The sequence below is a fragment of the Tenrec ecaudatus genome, chromosome 16 (genome assembly GCF_050624435.1).
Source record: "Tenrec ecaudatus isolate mTenEca1 chromosome 16, mTenEca1.hap1, whole genome shotgun sequence".
NCBI lineage: Eukaryota > Metazoa > Chordata > Mammalia > Afrosoricida > Tenrecidae > Tenrec > Tenrec ecaudatus.
The window spans coordinates 7,055,859-7,078,282 of record NC_134545.1 but is presented as its reverse complement, the minus strand read 5'-3'; the positions used below and the strand labels follow the sequence as shown (position 1 = coordinate 7,078,282).

At 39.4% G+C, this 22,424-nt stretch overlaps 1 protein-coding gene across 8 annotated transcripts in view; it reads right to left on the bottom strand.

Annotated features, from left to right (window-relative positions):
* IFT81 (intraflagellar transport 81) overlaps window positions 1-22,424 on the bottom strand; it is a 184,172-nt gene that overhangs the window by 23,720 nt on the left and 138,028 nt on the right. For 7 of the 8 annotated variants that reach the window (XM_075533688.1, XM_075533689.1, XM_075533691.1 and 4 more), the window contains 3 exons: window positions 6,100-6,249; window positions 3,619-3,747; window positions 2,136-2,225 (listed from right to left, as the gene is read on the bottom strand). In XM_075533688.1, the coding sequence (XP_075389803.1) occupies window positions 2,136-2,225; window positions 3,619-3,747; window positions 6,100-6,249 (369 nt within the window). Of the gene's footprint in view, window positions 1-2,135; window positions 2,226-3,614; window positions 3,748-6,099; window positions 6,250-22,424 lie in introns of all 8 variants that reach the window. The other variant, XR_012780402.1, reaches the window with a different exon arrangement.

Genomic DNA, 22,424 nt, shown 5'->3' with positions numbered 1-22,424 from the left:
CTAAGTGAGAGAAAATAAAGCGGTTTCTGGCTGGGGGAAAAACTGTTGGAAGGCGAAGCAGACACAGAGTGGTTCACAGAGCCATGTTATTGGTACAGTATGTGTATGAAGAACTTGGCTCAGCTATTTACCCACTGTGTGACCTTAGGAAAGTCCCTTACATGCCTGCGTCTTTAACTGCCGTTTTGTCTAGAGAGGAATCCCGACGTTACAGAGGCTTGTGTGAGTTAATGCAGGTAATAATGCTTGGCACATCAATTATGCTCACCTTCATTATCCACAACTTCCTGTTCCTGAGGTCCCTGAAGCTTCCCTTGGCCAAAATGCTTTCTGACTATCATGTTTGTTCCTACTCCAGTTACAGGAAGGTTCCAATCCTTGGATGAGAATACTTTGCCTTTATTGTTCTAAGGCATCTTCAATTAGCCTGAGTGAGTCTGTTTTTCACAACCCACATAGTGTAAAATAATATAGATGTAAATAATATAGTTTTTAAAAGTATTTTTAATGAGAAGATTTAAAATGTAAATGGATTTAATAAGAATAAAACTATTTATAACCACAGATTTTATTAGATTACTAATAGGAAAAATTAGCATCAAGAAAATCAGTGAACTAGAATATTCTTTTTTAATTTTTAGAATACATTTTTTTTTTAGAATATATTCTTGAAAACAATTCTTGATGTCTACCATCTAAGCATCTTTCTCAAAAACCTCCTTAATGTCTCCTTCTGGTAATCATTTTTTTAAAATCATTTTATTGGGGGCTCATACAACTCTTATCATAATCCATCCACCCATCCGTTGTGTCATGCACATTTGGACATTTGTTGTCTTCACCATTCTCTACTAGAGCCCTTGGTATCAGCTCAATTCCCACCCTCCCTCCCCATTCCCTCTCCCTCATGAACCCTCGATAATTTATAAATTATTACTGTCATATCTTACACTGTCCAACGTCTCCTTTCACCCACTTTTCTGTTGTCCATCCCCCAGGGAGGAGGTTATATATAGATCCTTGTAATCAGTTTCTTCCCCCTTTCTCCCCCACCCTCCCAGTATCACCACTCTCACCACTGGTTCTGAAGGGAACATCTGTCCTGGATTCCCTGTGTTTCCAGTTCCTATCTGCACCACTGTACATTCTGGCAATCATTTCATTGGGTTTCCCTTTGCTTCTCAGTTATGCCTATGATTGTTTATGCTTTTTCTATGTTTGTCCTTAAGTCTGGCTGTCTTGCTTTTTCTTCGTATCATTTTCCTCATGTGCTTGTCCTATTTCATCTCGCACAGTATGACTTCAGAGGTCAGGGCCTAGTGTCTTCTGCTTCTTTGTGATGGCAGTGGAGTGTAATGGAACCCTTAAGAGACACACCAGAGACGATCAAGCTACAAAGTCCACTCCCAACTCTCTTATGTCTATATGGACAAAATGTCTCAGATTCCCTGACCTTTTCCATACACAGGAGATTATCTCTATCTGATTTCAGAGTCCGTGGGATGTTTCGCTATGGGTCTCCACTATGATGGATGGCATTCATGAGAAGTTTTGTAGTTCTGTCCTCATGCACACGTTACCACCGCACAGATTCAAAACTAAAATTACTACCTGGAGAGTGATATAGACAACTGAGAATGCCATATGGCTGACTGGTGGAGGGCAACTGCCTCACACAGTTCATCTTTAAAGCAGTGCTGAGTGGCATTTCATCACTTATCCTAAGTGATCACCGTTTACCCCCATCCTGCCCCCAAGCAGGGCCATTAGTTGAAAGTGAACCTGTCACCACTCTTGGGCAGACTCTGAGCTTTGACCTATGAAGAACTTGACTTCATAGTTATAGCTCTGGCAGGCATACGATTTAGAGGGAAACATGTCATGTGGCTACACTTGTGGACATCAGCTTCCATTTCTCTCCTCTCCTCCCTCCCTCAGTAACTTAGGGCAGAATGAGCACAAATGAAACAAAAGCCCTTGCCGGTCATATTATCACTCTCTTTTGCAGAATCATAAACATGTAATAATATTTTGTTTTTTATAAATTACTCAAGTGCAATATTCAGGAGTCTAACTGGTATATCTGAATAACAAAAATAGAATGCTACACATAATACAGAATCAAATTCACTTACTTGACATTTCTGACGCAACTGTCGTAGTTCTTTTATAACTGGGGCTAGAGCAGACTTCTTTTCAGCTACCAGTGAATTTAGTTTTTTCACCTGGCATTTAAACAAACAAACAAAAACAATGCCTGAAAAAAATCCAAAAGAACAAAAATACTACATACTTACAGGTCTTTATTGCAGTGTTTTATGTGAGTAAAAAAATAACCTCAAAAGGGCTTTAAAGCCAAAAAATTAAGAAATAATTAGAAAATCTTAATTCCTCAAAACAATGTAGTACCAGTCAGCTATTTAAAATGTCAATTATCAACCCAAGTGACCATTAACAGATTAATGGGAACACAAAATATGGCCTATACATTCACTGAAATACTATTCTGTCACAAATGAACCGAAACACATACATGCTACATACAACATGGATGGACCTTGGGAGCATCATGGCTCTGTGAAAGCAGCCAGACACAAAAGGATAAATGCGGTACGATTCCACTTACATGAAACAGCTATAGTAGGTAAACTCAGAGAGACAAAAAGTAGATGAAAGGTTACCAAGGGCTTTGGATAGGAGGGACTAGGGACTTAGTATTTAATGGGTACAGAGTTTCTGTTTGGGGCGATAAAAATGTTTGGGCTATAAATGTAATAGTGATTACACAATATTGTAAATATAATTAATACCACTAAAATTTCAACTTGAAATGGTTAAAAATAACACATATGTATTTTACTACAATAAAAACATAATTTTAATGTCAATTACCAAGGCTGTAGACCAGTATGATAAAACTTATCATCTAACACTGGATGAATAAAGTAAATAACAAAGTTCTCTATCAATAACTATGATCACGTAGCATTACATAAAATATATGCATACCAATAATTGTATAAGTTCTGTAAACCATGCATAAACATGGATAATATGATATTCAAAATACTTAATAACCTGCCTAGCATAATACTGGCCAGCCCAAATGGACTCCAGCCTGGATAGACAGGGTCTGGGAAGTTTCTGCTGTGCTCAGTGTTCATCTTAGTAGTAGTTAGACTGTGGAGACACCCAAAGGGTTCTGGGGGAATGGCCAATAAGACCAAGGAAGCCAAAGGGTGGTACTTTGAGAAGATGGGCAGCAGGGAGCTACACTTGGACACTATGTTGCCTGTTCAGCAGCCCAGAGTATGAACAGATCCCATAGATCCCAAATTAAATAGCTGTATTTATTAGGGTGAAATGATTTGGGAAAGCTTTTAAAATCTTAATGTTCTTTAATTTTACCTAACTTTCGCCCAAACTATTAGACTTAACTCTAATACAAAGGACAAATTCAAAAGAGACAATAAAAGCAGATGAAAGAATAGTAAATGAACAAAAAGAAGCTGTACAGAAATGAAAACTTTGAACGTGTCACTGAAGACCAGACAAACTAATAAACATCTGCCTCCTGGATACACGTCTAAAGAAACTTAAGAACAGCTGTGGCCTCACCATTTCAGACATGTCATCCAGTGTCCGTCCTTTCATCTCGTCCACTTCACTCTTCAGTGCAGACACTCTCTCCAGCTCTTCTTGGGTGTAACTGTATCCAGATATCCCCCTTTTCTCCTCAGTCGTTTGCTATGTGAAGAGTGAGATGACCACAAAATGGGGTTTGACCAGGATTCCCTTAAGTATACAGACTGGGTATTCAAAGTTTTAAATGAAACAACTTAGTCAAAAATCCAAAGAATGAATTGTGTTGGATTCAATAAGTCTATGCTTTTACAGACTGAAAAGCGACACTAAATATGGCATCTTTAGGTATACAGAATACATTTATAATTTTAGACTTCAGACCAATGCTCTACACTTATTATAGAATATAAAATACAATGCATACATACTTGGTGACTGGATGACAGCATGTGGTTAATTGTACTCTCATTCATATCAATAAATATTTATTATATACCTATATGTGGCCAGCACAATTTTAGGCAGCAGGTAGGTGGCAGTAAACAAAAGAAAAAAAGGACAAAAGAAATAAAAGAAAGCCATCTTCTCTCATACAGTTTAGTTCTAGTGGGGGGATACAAGGAAAACACAAGTTAATACGTAACTTGTACTAAGAGAGGATTAAGGGAGAACAGGGTTGGAATCTTAAATGAATATCGACCTGAAGGAAGTGTGGAGTGAGCCTAGAGATGAGGAGATGAGGGGGGATCAGCAAATGCAAAAGCCCTCAGGTGGGAGTATACCAACCTGTTCCTAAGCCAACAAGGAGGCCAGTGTGGCTGGAAGTGCAGTGAACGTGAGGTAGAGCTGAGGGGTAGGTGGGGGCAATCATAGAAGGCTCAGCTGGAGTGTTGAGACAGTCTCAGTGTATTTCTCTTACTCCATTCACACACTGGCGTCCATTTTTTGTTTGCTTTTTTCAACTTTTTATTGTGATTTGGGTGAAAGTTTACCAAGTATCCTACTTTAGATGATAGATTATGTCGCTCCTCTATTTTTAGACCAATGAAAACACAGTGACGTATTTCAGATGAGGTGAGAGGCCACTGAAAAGTTGAATGTGGAAGAAATTTTTATATGGTTGTTTAATATCTATTCTGAGATCAGACTAAACGGGGGCAGAGATGGGCAAAGGAAAATCAGCCAGGAGATTGTATGAAAAATTCAAGTAAGAGCTGAGGGTAGCTGGATTCAGGGTGACAGTGGGAGACCTCAGGAATGTCTCTGTATATATTTTGAAGCTTGCTCCAATGATACTCTGACACATAAGGGTGGGAGAAAAACTGAGGGGTGAAGAATGACTCCCAGGTTTCTGGCCTGACGAACGGAAAGGATGGCACTGCCGTTTGTTAAAATGAAGAAGATTGGGAAGAACAGTGTTGAGGGGTGTTGAAGAGCAGAAGTTGAGTTTTGGACACACTAAAAATTTGTAATGTCTATTAGATATCCATGTGGAGATATCAAGATGGTAAATATAAAAAACGAAATACAAACAGGAATTGAGACTGGAGATATAAAGTTGTGAGTTGTCAGTAGACAGAAAGTTTAAAGTCCATGAGACAAGATAAGATGACCATGGAAAGGGATCAAGGGCTAATCTTGAATGATTCCAGTATCTAGAAAGTGAAGAAAGGAGAAGAAATCCATGTTGGTGCATGAGTATTATTATTGGGAAATATTTAATGTGAGCAAAATGTAGTTACTACATTATCAACTTTAAAATGTAGCACTTGCTAACATCCATGTTTGATTCACAGTAAGTTTTCAATCTTAAATTCAACAGCCTGAGAGAGAAAAATAGCTGAAATGTCATTGAACTTCAATAGGATTAGTGCTAGCTGGCAAATCAGCATCTTAATGAAAATAGATTCTCCAACAATGAAAGCAGAAGAAGATAAGAAGCCAAGCCAAAAAAGTACAGAGGGAATTGGCTTCTAGAACGAGACAGCTTTGTGGCAAGAGGGACTAATCTGGGTTTAACTTTTCTAACATCCAAGGCACGTAAGAAGCCTGCAGGCAACTTCCACAGCGCTCCTTCCCTAGATATTTCTTTCCAAAGTTCCTCAGAAAATTTTATCCAGCAGGTCCTGATAAATAAATATAATCACTCTTTTGATATTATAATTTTATTTATATAAGAAGACTTTTTAAAGTTCATGGAACATTTCATTATCTTTTCCCACAAACTTTCTGAAGTCATCTTATATTAAACTAGCAATCTAAAACAAAACAAAACACTACATTTGGAATTTAACTTCTATTAATAGCCCCAAAGTTAGCACACGTAAAAAAGTCAGTGCTTACTGCTACATTCAAAATAAATGAAATACACTTAAGTTACATCTCTGTAACTAATCAGAGATAATTCATAATTTTATGGTGTTTCCAGTAAAAACAATGATCTCAGTAGATAACTGTAAGCCATCAGTCTCATGGCATCTGTATTTTTAGCAGCCTGATATAACACTGTATTACCAGTTGACGTTGAATATTTTCATGTCGTTGTTTAAGAAGTTCTTCCGTCCTCTGTAAGAGGCCAAATTCTGCCTTGAATTCAGCTATTATCTGGTGCTTCTTTTTGAAAACTGTACTCTTGCTTCGAAGTTTACTGACATACCGCTTGAACTGCAAAGGAACATCATAGATCATCTAGTGAGTACAAAAGTAAATATTCATATATCACTTTGGGTATGCTTTGAGTATGTTTCATTTGGGGGTGACTCATTTAAATATTCTAAATCCTTATTTTGGGTGTTACCAATAAGAAATCAGGAAAAGGAACTCAACCCTCTAAGGACAAAAAAAATGTTAATCATGAAAAAAAGGAGAAAAAGTAGCAGATAATTGACAATAATTATGACTGTGGTCTTATTGTGGTATGTAATTACTGTATTATACTATTTTGGTAGCAGTCTATTGGATCTACTGGAATTAATATAGTTCATACTTACAACTGATATTGATAAATTAATAACTGTGCTTTTACCATATATGCTAACAAGCCATCCGAAACATGAAGGTGAAACTTATCCCAAATATTAAGAGCTAAGAAATATTCCATGTTGGCAGAAACTCACAGTTGCTTAATTCATCCATTTACCTATCATGATATCAAAGATTTTACTATTTCACTCTAATAGAAAGAGCCATTACTTAAGTAATACCATATAGTTCAGGAAAGCAAATGAATGAAGGAAACGTAGTACTTAAGGATCATTTGACAAGCAATGCTTATTGTCTAAGGAGCCCTGTGAATGCAATGGTTAAGCTCTTGGCTGCTAACCACAAGGTTGGTGCTTCGAACTCACCTATGGCTCTGAGGAAAAAAGAACCGGCAATCTGCTCCCATAAAAATGACAACCTAGAAACCCTATTGGGGCAGTTCTACTTTGTCCTATAGGGCCGCTGTGAGTTGATGCTGACTTGACAGCGTACAATGACGAGACTAGGCTCTGTGCTGGACCCGGAGGATCTAATTCTAAACAAGATGCTCACAGACTTTGTCTTCGCAAAGCTTGAGGAACAATGGGGAAGCAAACAGCATTGGTATTTAAAACCACGTGGACATGACAGACAAGTGTAGGGGCCCAGAGAAGAGATAACCACAGTTTTAGTCAAGGTAGGGAATGGAGGTGGAAAGGTGGGGGGATGGGATTTAAGGAAGGTAGGTTGTGACAAGTTTCTCAGAACATGCCATATTTAAGCCAAGACTGAAGGAGCAGAGGTAGGGGTGTGCTGAAAGAAGGAGGGACAAGGCAGGGAAGAACATTTCACGGGCGGAGAACAGCCTGGGCCCACTGAAAGCAATGTTCATGTGAGACGGGAAGCCAGAGGTAAACACAGACATCTCTGGTATTTCTGAAACAGACCACAGTCCTTTTTTCATTCTGTCCCCGTCACTTCCTCTCATGCACCAATAAATAATTATCAGATGCTTCTGACTACATAACATTTTTTCTGCTCTAACTATTCTTCTATTAACTACATTATAAAGAGAAATTTCCACAGTAAGTCTGGCCTCTTGTATTTGAACCTAACAGTTCACATAAAAGCAAGCTTCCATATTACATAATAAGAGATAATTTTTTTTTTTAGAATCCTGGCCTTTTTAATGCCCAATGCTTTTTAAAACTATCCTTTGGGGTAACAATTTTATAAACTAAAACCAATCAACATATTGCTAAAATTTTCATAACACAGAAAATAAGGAGAAATTAATTCAAAGTCACTTAAGATCTATTAATTACCATGTTGGTGCTTTTCCTTCCAATTTTTAAAGTGAAATTAAGGTCAATAGTTCTAAGTTGTAAGATGGTAAGATATTCTGAGCATGGCTTTTTTTTTTGCATTTCTAAAATTCAGAAAATTTTTTTAAGACTTTCTTGAGTCCTAAATAAATTTTCAAAAATCCTAAAAAATACCAAGATCAAAAATTCTTCACATAAAAATAATTTGCCAGTTCCCTGTTCAGAATACTTTTAAATGAAACTTATACTTCGAAATAACTGAAGAATATACTGTATGAAAAAAGATAATATACTGTATGTTAGAGGAAGGTAGCCTAAAATGTTTTATAATCCATGATTACATTAGTTTTAATATTATAGAAACCAACCTATACATGGCAAATTATCAATGGTTGGCTTAACTGCAACTGTATTAAAAATTTAAGTCAAATCAAAGTAACTAGACTAATAATTTGCAAATTTTCCTTTTAAAGAACAAATGTGTAAGCCTGATACAGCCACAGACTCAAAATCCCTAGAGTAACTATAAGTTCTATTAAAAGTATCCTGGGCAAAATGCCCAAAATGAAACCAACCCCGTTCATCTGCTATCCTTTGTAATATCTAGGCCAATTTTCCTCTTCTCTATCTTGCGGTGCTCCAGAACTATTTTTAAACGATGAAAGCTATAAATGGTATTGGTGAAGGATAAAACCCACAAATTACTTACTGTGCTCTACGCTGATTGGGTACCATTTGACGTGTACTGTGTACGTACTACCTAAGGGGAGGGGTGCCAGGGTCAGAGTGGTCACCATTCTATACAGGTAAGCAACAGAGTGGGCATCAATGCACTCTGAAGGACTCAGCTGCACCTCTGAATTAACTGGAAGAAAGGAAACACACAACCAATGTTTGTCTTCCACTGGAAGTTTCCTCCAGCCATTTGGATTTTTGGTTATCTCAATCTTCATTATTATCAAAACGCCATGATGCACACATTGAGGGTAAATTCTAACACGTTCCCAATAATTTCTGTAGGACATATTTTCAGAAATGGCCAATGGGAAGAGAGGTGTTTGATGCATGCTGCCACACAATGCTCTGAAAAAAGCCTGTTTCAATGTATACATCTGTGTACTTTTTATTTGTCAGTTTGATCAGCATAAGCTGGTGCTTTATTTGTGTGCCTAAAATTATTAGGGCTCTTTCACTTTTTCCTTATGGACACTGTGGTGATTTTTATTTTCATGATTCACTTGCCTTGGCCTATTTCAATACTGGAGTGCTCTGTTTTTTCTGTTTAAGGGTTCTCTAACAGTATTTAGAAATTTCTGGCCTCAGGAATTCTTTATATTCTTAAAATTACTGAAGTTCCCAAAATATTTTGTTTATTTGTTTATCTCTATTGATAGTTACTATATTAAAAATCAAACCTGGGGGGGTGAACGAGGAGAGAGGGGGGGAAAATGAGGAGCTGATATCAAAGGCTCAAGTAGAAAACAAATGTTTTGAGAATGATGATGGCAACAAATGTACAAATGTGCTTGACACATGGATGGATGTATGGATTGTGATGAGTTGTTCGAGCCCCCAATAACATGATTTAAAAAATTTACACCTGAAAAAATTATAAAACACAGAACACATGCCATTAGCTGCCAGAACAATGACATCATCACTCATAGCCTCAGATGGCTTTCACTGCACACTTAAGAGTGAGCGAGCCCCTGTGCTCCTTGCCCCTGCCCTTCATGGTGCAAGGGAGCCAGAGCAGTGGGTGGAAAGGTGGGCCTGTGTGGCAGGAAAGGGAGGTACTTAGAGACAGGGGCCAGAGTTGGGTTGGGGAATTCTTCAGACGTGTGGGTGAGCAGGCTGGTTGACCTAAGGCAGTGGAGGAGAATTATGAATTAAAGGGAAAAAATTATAATTAGCAGATCACTTGGTGCAGGGGTCCTCAAACTTTTTAAACAGGGGCCAGTTCACTGTCCCTCAGACTGTTGGAGGGCCGGACTATAGTTTAAAAAAAAAAAACTATGAACAAATTCCTATGCACACTGCACATGTCTTATTTTGAAGTGAAAAAAGCAAATGGGGCAAAAACACCCAGTGAGCCAGATAAATGTCCTCGGTGGGCCCTGTGTGGCCCGTAGTTTGAGGACAGTTGACTTGGTGCAACTAAGGGAGTTCTGGGGTACAGTGGATCAAGGATTAGGTTAGCAATTCAAGGCCAGTAGCCACTCGATGGAAGAAAGATGAGGCTATCTGCGTCTGTAGAGATGTAGTCTCAGAAACCCTATGCAAATCACTACAAGCTGGAACTGACTCGATGACAGTGAGTGTGTTGGTAGAGAATGGTAGTTATGGGTATGATGGGTAGACTAGGAATGGAAAAGTATAACAGCTAAATCTTCTTTCTCACAGCAGTATGTCAATAACTGAAAAATCAAGAAATACCAGCACAAACATGTTGCTTAGATATAAGAAAATAAACACTAAACAAAAGAGCTAATAATGGTTTCTTCTAGGAAAGCAGAATGGGAATGTGGAAAGAGCTTTGTAACACTGCCTTACTCTCTAAACTAAATACATGTATCCCACCCTTGAGGAGTTGAACTGTCTAAGGAAAATGTGTTCATCAATAACCTGTGATACACAGATAATATAAGCTTGCTTGCTGAAAGTCAAGAGACGTTGAAGACTTTCTGATGAAGAAAGATAGCAAACCCTTCATTCAGTATGCATTACAATTCAATATAAAGAAACCAAACATACCCATAAATGCAGCAGTAAGCAACATCATGATCAACAGAGAAAATGCTGACGTTGTTAAAAGATTTCATTTTACCTAGGTCCACAATAAACATTCATGGAAGCAGCAGACGAGAAATCAAATGACATGTTACACTGGGCAAATCTGCTGCAAATGACCTCTTTATGCAAAGATGTCACTTTGAAGTTGAAGGTGGGCCAAAGTAGAACTGATGCCTTTGAATTCTGGTGTTGACAAAGAATACTGAATGTATCATGGGCTGACAGAAAATGCATAAATCTATCTTGGAAGAAGCCAAGAATGCTCCTCACAAGTGAGGATGGAGAGCCTTATCTCCCATACGTTGTATATATGTTCAGGAAGGGACTAGTCATTGGAGAAGGACATCATGTTCGGTAAACTAGAGGGTCAGAGAAAAAGAGCAGGACCCTCAACAAGTGACTGACACAGTGGTTACAACAATGGGCTTAACAATAGCCAACAGCTATGGGAATGGCACTGACACAAACCAAACTCACTGCCATAGAGTTGATGCCGACTCATGACGACCTCATACGACAGGTTAGAACTGCCCCTGTGAGCTTCAGCGACTGTAACTTATTTTTTCTTTTCGGCTGTAACTCTTTATAGGAGTAGAAAGCCCTGTCTTTCTTCCATGGAGCAGCCAGTAGTTTCAAACGGATAACCTGGTGGATCGCAGCCCAATGTGTAAGCACTGTGACACCAGGGCTCCTTTATTCTGTTGCACACAGGGTCACTATATGGCACATCACAAAATTATAACTAAATTAACCCCCAAAATTTATCAACAAAAACCTAACCAGTTATTGAGCTTAGAAACAATTCTGAGACCGATTAAAGAATTAAAGAAGTTATATGTCAAATCTTGGTTCCACCATTTATGGTAACCTTTTATATATCAGTTTCCTAAACTTAAAAAAAAAAGAAAAGGAGGAGGGAGAGGGTGGTGGTGGTTGAAAACCAAAACAAAGGCAGGCTCCTGCTCTCAAGTCATAGCGTCTTCTAATCTACTCTCCCAAGCAATGACATAGAGAGCCTGTCTAGAGCCTGTCACCACTTTTATATGCACATCTTAAAAACCACTTTGTCAGCGCCCTTACCTCAGCTAGGGTCAGTTTCTCAAGATGGAGAGAGAGAAGACCATTCAGCTGCTGCCAGGTGACACTATGCTAAGGTCAACCCAAATCAACAGATACTCTTATCAGAGTATCAATCAAACCTTACTGGAGGAGTCAAGATGGCGTCCAGGTAGAATCACCCACCCAGTGCTCCTGTTGTTAGACCAGAACATTAAGAGACAGGCATAGGAAGCAAGCCTGAGAAGAAAGCTCCCCTGAGGAGAAAGCAACGGGACTGACAGTTCCAGTTCCAGAGAGACTTGAGGGGAGGAGGAGGTAGGGGAAGGGAGAGGTAGGCAAACAACACTATAGGCAGGGGAACAACTAGGGCATTAAAATCAACAACAACGAGGAGGATGTAGAGATCCTGGCTGTGTTGGAGCAACAGCGATCTAGCTGAGAGGAATTACTAAGAGGCAGAAGAAGGGTGAGGAACATGATGGTGGGACAGGAGGAAGGTAAAAGAAAACAAAGGAAAGATCTAGGAAGCAAAGCTATGGATAGAGATATAAACATAGATATGTATATATGTAAACACATTAACTCATAAAAATAGAGGTATTGACCTATGTAAATATATTATATGGCAATACATTCAGGTAGCAGATGGACTTTGGGCCTCTGCTCAAGCCCTCCCTCAATGCAAGAACACTTTGTTCTAACAACCTGGAATTCTGTGAAGCTCACTCTCCCTGCATGATTGTTGAGACACAATGGGTGCACAAGCAAATGTGGTGAAGAAAGCTGATGGTTCCCAGCTATCAAAAGATATAGTGTTTGGGGTCTTAAAGGCTTGAAGTTAAACAAGTGGCTATCTAGCTCAGAAGTCCACATGGAAGAAGCACATCAGCCTGTGTGATCATGAGGTGTTGATGGGATCAGCTAACAGGCATCAGAATATCCTAAACAAACAAACAAAACATGTTGAGAATGTGGGGGGATCGGAGTAGAGACCCAAAACCCACCTGAAGACAATGGGACATCCCCTCATAGAAGGATCACAAGGAAGGGATGAATCAACCAGGGTGCAGTATAGCACCAATGAAACACACAATATTCCTCTGTTTCTTTGAGGTTTCCTCACACACACCCCGCACCACCTCCACTATCATGACCCCAGTCCTGCCTTTCGGTTCTGGCTACACCAGAGCATGTACACTGGTACAGATAAGAGCTCATGATACACAGAATCCAGGTCAGATAAGCCCCTCAGAAACAGAAATGGGAGGAGTGATAGCAGGAGGATAGTAGGAAGGTGTGGGGAGGAGGGAGGAAGGGAAACCAGTAACAATGAATGACACATAACCATCCCCTCCCCACCCCCAGGGGGATGAACATCAGAAACTGTGGGGTAAAGGAGACAGCGGATAGTGTTAAGATACGAAAATAATAATTACGTATAGTTTATCAAGGGGTCACAAGGGTGGGGAGGGAGGAGGGAATCAAGCTGATAACAAGGGCTCAAACAGAAAGCAAATGTTCATAAGTATAAATATGCTCGATACAATTGATGTATGGATTATTAGGAGCTGTAAGAGCCCCCGATAAAATGATCTTTATAAAAACAAAAACCTTACTGGAAATACAAGTCAAAATGAGGGGAAGAGATGGGAAATAAAAGTTGGGGCTAGGGGGCATGAATGTTTTGAAGGTGATTACACTTCTGTTGGTGGGTCAACCGATGAAGCAATCTCCCATTGGGAAAAAACACTTATTGATACTTAACAGAGAATTCAAGGGGAGAATGTACCTGGTACTAGGTTCCTAATTAGACACTTTTGGCCTAGTTTCTACGTAGCCCTTGTGACCCAGGCCTTTATAGACTACTGGTACTGTAGACTCTGTCCTCCAGAGGCACACAATACCTGTGTTAGGCCACACTAGAAGGATTCTATGTGAAAACCCCATTAAGCTAATGGGCCTTTACTTCAAACTCACCTGTAGCTGGGCTTAAGGATGAGATGCCTGAGCATGCAGAGCAGCAGATGATTGCTATCCCAAGGATATGGAATTGGTGGTCACTAGTCTTTGGTTCAGATCTTGCTTTGAGGGTGCCCAATGAATGGGGGCCTGGGACCACCATATATTTATTATTTTAAGGCTCTCCTTGTTTTCTTATGACATGTATTAATCTGGTAAGTATGGTTCTGCTTCTTTGAACTGAAAGTATTGCCACATCACTAATGCCCACTGTTCATGTAAATAGTGTCTCATCACTTAAGCATTTAATCTGAACAAATCATATATTCATATATTGAGGTATGAGAAGTTTGCTGATACATGTATACTTTCCTTTTCTCAATAGTGTTTTAAATTCTATACCATTGGCTAAATTAATGACACTATCAATGAAAGCACCATGCCCTAGGGTAGTGGTTCTCAACCTGTAGGTCTGAACCCCTCTGGGGATCAAATGACCCTTTCACAGGGGTCACCTGATTCATAACAGTAGCAAAATTACAGTTATGAAGTAGTAACAAAATAATTTCATGGTTGGGGGGTCACCACAACATGAGGAACTGTATTAAAGAGTCGTGGCCATTAGGAAGGTGGAGAACCAGTGCCCTAGGGGGATAATTAATAATGTTCTCATTATAAAATGGTGAGCTCTCTAAAGTGAATCAGAGACATATATAAAACATACATATGAATGAATTTTGGGCTCAAATGTAATTCTAAGCCCAATATAAGAACAATTAGTTCTTATGACATGGCCCTACCTGAAACTCGTCCTTCGGAAGAGATCACTCAAGATATGGGTGCTATAGCAAAGTGTGGTGAAAAAAACCATATGATATCTGGCTATCAGAAAGAACAGAGTCTGGGGTCTTAAAGGCTTTTCTTCAAACAAGCAGCCATCGAAGCACGCTTCAATGAGTCCACATGAAGAAGCACACCAATCTATGTGATCCAAGGATTGCAAACAATCTATGTGATCCAAGGATCACTAATCTATGTGATCCAAGGATGTGAAACAAGGATTGCAAAATTGCAAATCTATGTGGTCCAAGGATGATAATCCAAATCCATACCCAAAGAAGGGAACAGCATCAGATCTTAAATTCTGAGCACCCAGTTTGCAGAAGGCTATGGGTAGCAGTTGAAGTCCAAAATCCATTTGTAGGGTCCCTACATGGAATCAGCTTTCCATGAATCCCTTCTGACCATAATCTAGGGATGTGAACAGCCTGGCTATCAGACAGAGCACTCTAAAGTTGACCATGGCAGATGTAGTTAGGTTAAAACGTAAGCTCTTATCCTATGATCTCCCTTTTGATGCACTTTAAAGTTGTTTCAGTTTTTAATAGTTTCTGCTTTCTTTTCAGTTGTTTTGTTTTTTCATTTTTTTGGTTTTGTTTTGTTCTTGTTTATATTTTTTGTTTTTTTTTAAGATTTTCTATATATGAGGCCCAGGGCAGGTTATTCTATAGAGACAGTAACTAGATTAATAATTACCTAGGGGCATGGCAGGGGAGGATGGAGGGAAATGGGGAGCTAACAACTATGAGTATACGAAGAAAATGTTCTGAAATTGATTGTGGTGATGACTACACACTGTTCTTAATATGGCTGAAGATTAAATTGTATGATATGGGAATTACATTCCAATTAAAAAATTTTAAGGGAGATGAGAGAGGCAATACATATCACAATATGGAGAATTCCATAAGAAAATTTTGTAAGGTAATTAGCACAGTACCTAATAGAGCATTAAATAATTAGTAGCTATAATTTTTACTAGCTCCAATAGGGAAGTGAATTAAATACCAGGGAGCTAACCGAAAGGTCAGTGGTTTGAACTGCTTTCATAAGGATTTTAAAGCCTTGTAGCTACTCTGACCTATAGGGTTGGTTGAAACTCATGTTGAAATTGCCAGCAGTGGGTTTATTTTTGGAGTTTTTAAAATCATTGCTACTACATAATTAAAGTAAAAGACAACCTGACCTAAATGTCTACAATTACCAATCACTATGAAACTGCCAATTTAGTAGGCAATTTTTTCCCAATAATTTTATTAGTTCATACAACTCTTATCAAAATCCATACATACGTCAATTGTGTGAAGCACATTTGTACATTCATTGCCCTCATCATTCTCAAAACATTTGCTCTCCACTTAAGCCCGTGGTATCAGCTCCTCATTGTTTCTCCTCCCTCATGAACCCTTGATAATTTATAAATTATTATTTTGTTATATCTACACTGTTCAACGTCTTCCTTCACCCACTTTTCTGTTGTCCATTCCCCACGGAGGAGGTTATATGTTGATCCTTGTAATCAATTCCCTTTCTACCCTACCCTGCCAATTCTTGACTGTTATTTTTATAAGCATTTTTATAATCTTTCAAGATCAGAACACATAGGGTTATTTTTATTAAGTGATTAACAGTTTAAAATATGAGTACTCTGAGTAGACTTTAGACACGATCTATAAAGTGTACTAAAATTAAACAAAAGTGGAATAATGAATAATTACTAATATCTGATACTTTTGTTTGATAGGTTAAAGAGTGCCTCAACTCAACTCACTGGCATCGAACTGATGTCAACTCACAGTGACCCTATAGGACAGGGCAGAACTGTCTGTGGGTTTCCCAGACTGCAAATCCTTACACAAACGGAAGGCCTCAATTTTCTCCTATGGAGTGGCTGGCGGTTTCAAATTGCTGACTTTGTGCTTTGCAGCCCAAAGTGTTAACTTACCAGGGCTCCTTAAAGAGTACCTAGAGGAGAAGAATGGAATATTACCCATTCTAAGTCCTAAAGATGTCTATTTTAAGTTACTTCATTAAAATAAGCAGCAAAGATCTATATTTTCTCATTCAAACTAAAATAATATAATCATGATCGCAAATGTTTACACATTTAGATACTTTTACTACAACTACATACAATTACATATATGTTTTATAATTAAAGTTTGGAGAGAATTAAAAAATAAAAATAACCATTGTCTTGGGCAGGTAGGGTTCTGAGTGAAATCTTGGAGGTTTCCTTTTATAATACTTTAAAAGCAATTTCTGAAAGAACTCTGGGATAGGAGCTGAGCCATATCCTTGGGGCATTGAGGTAGAAGCTTCCTACAGTGGACTACCAAGCAGGCCAACCAGGCGTGACCATCGAAGCATGCTAGTTAGCTATGAAGGCCCTTTGAAGACATTATTACCAATCACTGGAGCCAATATACATTTGCAATAGAAATGTCATTTAAGAAAGAACAACTGTCATCCTAGACACTGAGATCAGTAAGATTAATGCGCTGTGGTTTATGTCAGGAGGTGCTAAGAGAGCACTCAGCTGTGTGAAGCGCTCATCTTTATCGCTAATCCTGTGTGTGTTTTTGGTTTCTGTAATGGATAAATGCCTTCTAGTGCTAGCTTCTGGCCACAAGGCCAATTTTACAGACTCAGCTCCTTCGTGATCAAAATGGAATCAGACAGATGTGCTTTCTCTTTTTAGCCAGTTAATGTTTTAGAACCTTTACAGTAATGAGCAAAGTCTGAGCCAGCATTTTAAATGGATGGGGCAGCTTATTTCCTTAAGTATGTGACTACTTTTAAGCACTTTTCCTGCATATGTGGAACTCAAAGGTATGACTGGACTTGGATAGTTCTGTGAATACAAGAGTTTCTGCTCCTGCTGCCAATTTTCTGGCATAAAAACCATTCCATAGTAATTCGCAGTGAGGACTTTATAAGACAACTGTATAATGAGTATTTTATACAGTTCAAGAATCAAAAGATTTTTTTTAAAGCGCTATTTCCATTTCAAGGGAAAGGCCCCACCCCATTAGAGCTCAGCAAATTATAAAAACAAGACTAGAACCAGCCCTTTCATTCTCAAATCTCAGTCTGACAGCTACGCTATTTCCCTTTTCTCAGCAAAGTCACATCTTGGTCAGTTCTCACAACCGCTGTGTGTAAATGAGAGAAAATAAGAGGGCTGGCCCCAGGGAGACAGGTATGAGAGGAGATGCCACCACCTTTTTAAGAGGAACATGCCTAATGCCTGTGTCCCTGATGGTTCCACCCATCTGTCACTGTCTTGGATTCTGTCTCAAATTGGGTTTTTAGACAACCTAAAAAGGTCTTTTTTGACAGCCCCTCTGTGATACATCGGCGGGACTCCTTGGCACTGCTGCCATCTGTTTGAAGGCAAAAGACAACGTTCCAAAGCCGCCTTTGCTTCTTGCCGACAGTCTTTTCCAACGGTCCATCTTTAGAGCACCATGAAAACATTCACAAAAATACCTTCCTAACCATTTCCAATCAGCTGGTGTTCGGTTTTTAACTTGACACTAGAAGATCACAGCAAACCGAGCAGAAAGAGGGAAATTACCTACATATGGTAGTGGAGTGTGGGCTGCTAATTCTTTTCAGGGGGTCTGTAATAAGTAATGTGAGAGTATGGGAGACACTGGTCTTAAGTGAAACTCCGGGCAAAGCACTGTCCATCTGGGGACAATAGTTAATCATACCAAGAAAGGCTCGGGCCTTCTTTCTTATTATAAATCAAATCAGCAGTCCACAGTTGATATAATTACTCAACTGAGGTTTTCAACAACTGTCCAAGCAGCTCCAGATAGAAAAAAAAGAATGGGTGAAAAATTTTCAAAGTGGGGGCTAAGAATGATGGCGTCCCCTAGGCTGTATGTCTGATATACTTCTTGTATTACAGTGAACTGAGTCAAGTTTATTTGATTCTGTTTTGTTCTATCTCTTGGGAAATTCTTGGAGCCTCCGGTCCTGCGATGAACTCTGAAGAGTACAATGTGATATGAAAGGTTCTAAAAATACCACAGGTTTGCCCAGGCTCACTGGGAAGGGTGGATGAGTCAATCACAAGTGTCAAAAATTTGATTCCTCATTTCTCAGGATCTGACAGCTGCAGCCCATCTTGCCAGGATTCTCTTATCTTCACTGTGTTCTCTTTGAAGTATTTAAAGACGATTTCATAATCTCTGCAGTTGAGCTCTAGGATTTCTGTCGGTAGCTGCAGAACGAATTGGCTGGCCCGTTCTAAAGCTGCTTTATAAATATTACTTAACCAAGCACATTTTTAAAGTAGCTATAACTGCAAAACAGCTGCGTCCTTGGAATGGTGAGGGAAGAAAACACAATGGAACATTAACACCATCAACCAAGAATGACCTTCAGTGGTTGATGTGCCAGTGGAACCTTAACCACAGGTTCATTTGTTGCTACCAAAAAGCTCAGTCCCCAAAGGCGGGTGTTTGTTTCAATAATGTCTTGGGAAAGGCTCCAGGCCCCTGCACCACTGGGGATACCTTTTGTGTTTTTTCCTCTAAATTCTTAAAGCAGAGATCCAGTGCTATTAAGTGGTTAGGATGGTAAAGATAATTAAGGATACAGCAACACATCATACCCCACTTTATTGTGTGTCACAGGCTTTGTTTTGTTTTCTCAAAGTGACAGGTTTGTGGAAGCCCTGCACAGAGCAAGTCTGAGTGCCATTTTCCAACCGTATACTCTCACTGCATGTCCCTGGGTTCTATTTTGGCCTTTCTCACCATAAGGCTAATAAAGGCTAATAGTGTAGACAAAGCTTTTTCCGTGCACTAGGGCATGCTTCACTGCAATATTTGGTGACTACAGTGGCTTGAATCCGAACCCACAGTGTCTGTGAGGTCAGCCTGCGCTGCTTTGTGCTCTTCTGTTATCTGACACTCACACATCATGGGCCAAGTGGTGGCCTGGGAAATGGGAGAAATCAAACTTAACCAAAACACTTGGCTTGAGGCTGAGAGGCTATTAGATTAAATGGCAAATTTAAGTTTGTGGTCAGGCATTTAAAAATAACCATAAAATTAATGGCTAAAGGGAAAGTTATAGGTAAGGCCATTTTCTTACCAACTGAAGGCTACTCAGAAGTGCCAAGACATGTTCTGATGGAAAATAGGTCCAAACTCAATTAACCTTTGATTCCATTGTTCTATATCCATATCAAATGCCTACTGTAGGCATTCAGTGAACAGCAGTGAATGAGAGACATGGCCCTGGCCTCCTGAAGCTTTCTGGGTTGACAGTGGAGCAGAGTGTTGGCAGGCCATTTCAGGAGGGCTGGGTATGGGTAGGAAAGCAGCATTAGGGTTACTTCCTGGAGGAGACACCATTTTTCTAAGGTCTCTTTGTCATCATAAGGGGGGGAAAAAAAAGAAACATCACAGGAACCTTTTTGGGAGAAGTCAATCACAGCTATGGTCGTTAACGTAAGACTTCTATCCTGCTGTCCACCTCCTCCTACCTACACAGTGTGTTGCATGCCTAAAATATTTTGATGTAAACATTTTCAAAATATGTAAAATGTAGTTCACTTAACATTGAGAGACTGTCTCAATGTTGAAATCATCCCAATTTAGAATAACAGGTAGACTCTGTATTTACTAGGAGTCAGAAACTTCTCACATGGTAATGGGTTTGGTTTTCAAAAGGAAAGGGGGTACACAAGACATTGTCAGTGGGGACTGGTGAAAACCCTTCTGAAATCCAAGGTCCCCAAGGACCAACCTCACAATTGGTCTTTCTAAGGAGGGTAGCCTCAGACCTGCTCTGTTAACTCTTGCTCTGCACATCAGTTTTTCCATATTCCTTTTAATATTGCAAAGCCACTCTATTATGTCTTTCCTTTGTTGTTGTTGTTCTCCGTTAATATATGATTGATTCCTAGCAAAATTTTCACATTTTTTATTCATCTTGGTCATCCTCAGGTGGACTCTGGCTTGACTGTCCCTTTCAAAACCTGCAGTCCCAAAATTGTAGAAGAATATTCTAGGCATAGCTTGACTATAAATAGGACATAATTTTTAATGCAGTATAATATTTTCTTTTTGTAAAAGCTGCATTACTAACGGTTGAGGCGCTGAGTTGGCAGACGAAGTTGGAATTCTAATCCATTATATTTATAATCCCATTAATGGCATTGTGTTTGTTTCAGCACAGTGTTTTTACCTATGATGAGGCTTCTGCATTATAATTCTAGCATTTGTCTCAGGTTAATAGTTTCTTTGAGCTTTCTGTCATGTGTAAATTACTGTGGGCCTGAAGCCAGACAGCCTGTTCAAATGCCGGGACTACTTCTTCCAGGGACATGGTCATAGACAATGTAGCTTAAATGCTGCATGTGCCTCGTTCTCTAATGAAAAAACCAAAAATTCTACCTACCCATCTATCCATCCACATTCTTTCCACTTTGTCCCTGGGTTCCTTGTTCCCATTTACCCATCTTTCCCACATCTTCCTGACTTCTGAGTTTTGCTTTTGGGTAAATGCTGCCTCTTAGGGTCTCCCATGGTTGATTCTTCAGAGGAGCACGTTCCTCACAGACATTCTTATTCACTTCCTAGGCTGAAAAGTGATTCCCGGGAGCGGGTTCAGTTCTAGGTTGGAAGGGCTGGGTATATTTTTCCAGTACTCCAGACAGCATTAAGCACACAGTATCTGCTCAACAAATGGCAGCTAAAACAACTTTCATCATTTTCTCTTCTCTTGAATCTGTGAAAATTGCTTATCCCTAAACCTACTGAATTGCCTACAACTTGGGGAAATTCCAAGTATTTACGATATAATGTGTAATTCTAGTTTTCAAATTCTTCATCTAAGTGAATGATGAAAATATTAAGAGTTAATACCTAATATTTACTCACGACCATCAAGTGGATTTCAACTCATAGTGACCCTACAGGGTTGAATAGACCTGCTCCATAGGCTTTCTGGGATAATGAGTCTTTATGGGAGCAGACAACTTCATCTTTCTCCCATGTAGTGGCTGGTGGGTTTGAAGCACTGGCCTTGCAGTTAGCAGCCCAATGCTTGACTCACTGTGCCACCAGGGCTCCTTAGTGAATTCCTACTGGGCACTTACTATGTGCCTGGTGCTGTTCTAAGCACTTCAGTGGTATTAACCCATTTAATCCTTACAATAATTCTAGGAGGTATGCACTTATCTTTCACAACTGAGGAAAATGAGGTTAAGAACTTGCCCAAGGTACCAAGCTCGACAAGAAGCAAAGGTGAAGTCACCATTTGCACTTAAATCCCCAAGACCCAGAGCCCTTGTTCGTAAGTGTTACACTCTCCTACCTTCTACACATGTAATAATGTGCTGTGTGAGAATGATGACTTCGGGATGATGGGAGATGCTGTAAGTAGGCCAGACTTGGAAGCTTTCAGAAGCTGCGCCAGCCAGCCCTTACAACAATGATGAGCACTTATTCCTCCATCTCCAGGTCACCTGGACAACCCTGAGAGGTTGCGTGATTGTTCAACCTTTTCATGATGAATTTCTGCTCAGAATTTCTTTGTTGATGCCGTGTATTTCCAATAATGGAAGGCATGCTAATATCAGGGAGAATTTTTTTAAGATAATATGGATTTTGATATAATTATACGGGACACCTAAAACCCAAGTGGGCTGGTAATAGGGGTAGATTTAGGTTTGTATTCAGATTCAGTTACATAGGTCCTAGGCACTAGAACATAGTTATAGGTACTAGAACAAGCTAAAACAGCAAGACCAACTTCTCAAAAAACCTGAGGGGCTGGAAAGGCTGGTGGGTAACATATGTCCCATGAGTCACAAAAGGGCTAAGGTCAATAGAAAGATGCAGGCAAGACCTGGATCCCAGTGCTGCCATTTGTTAG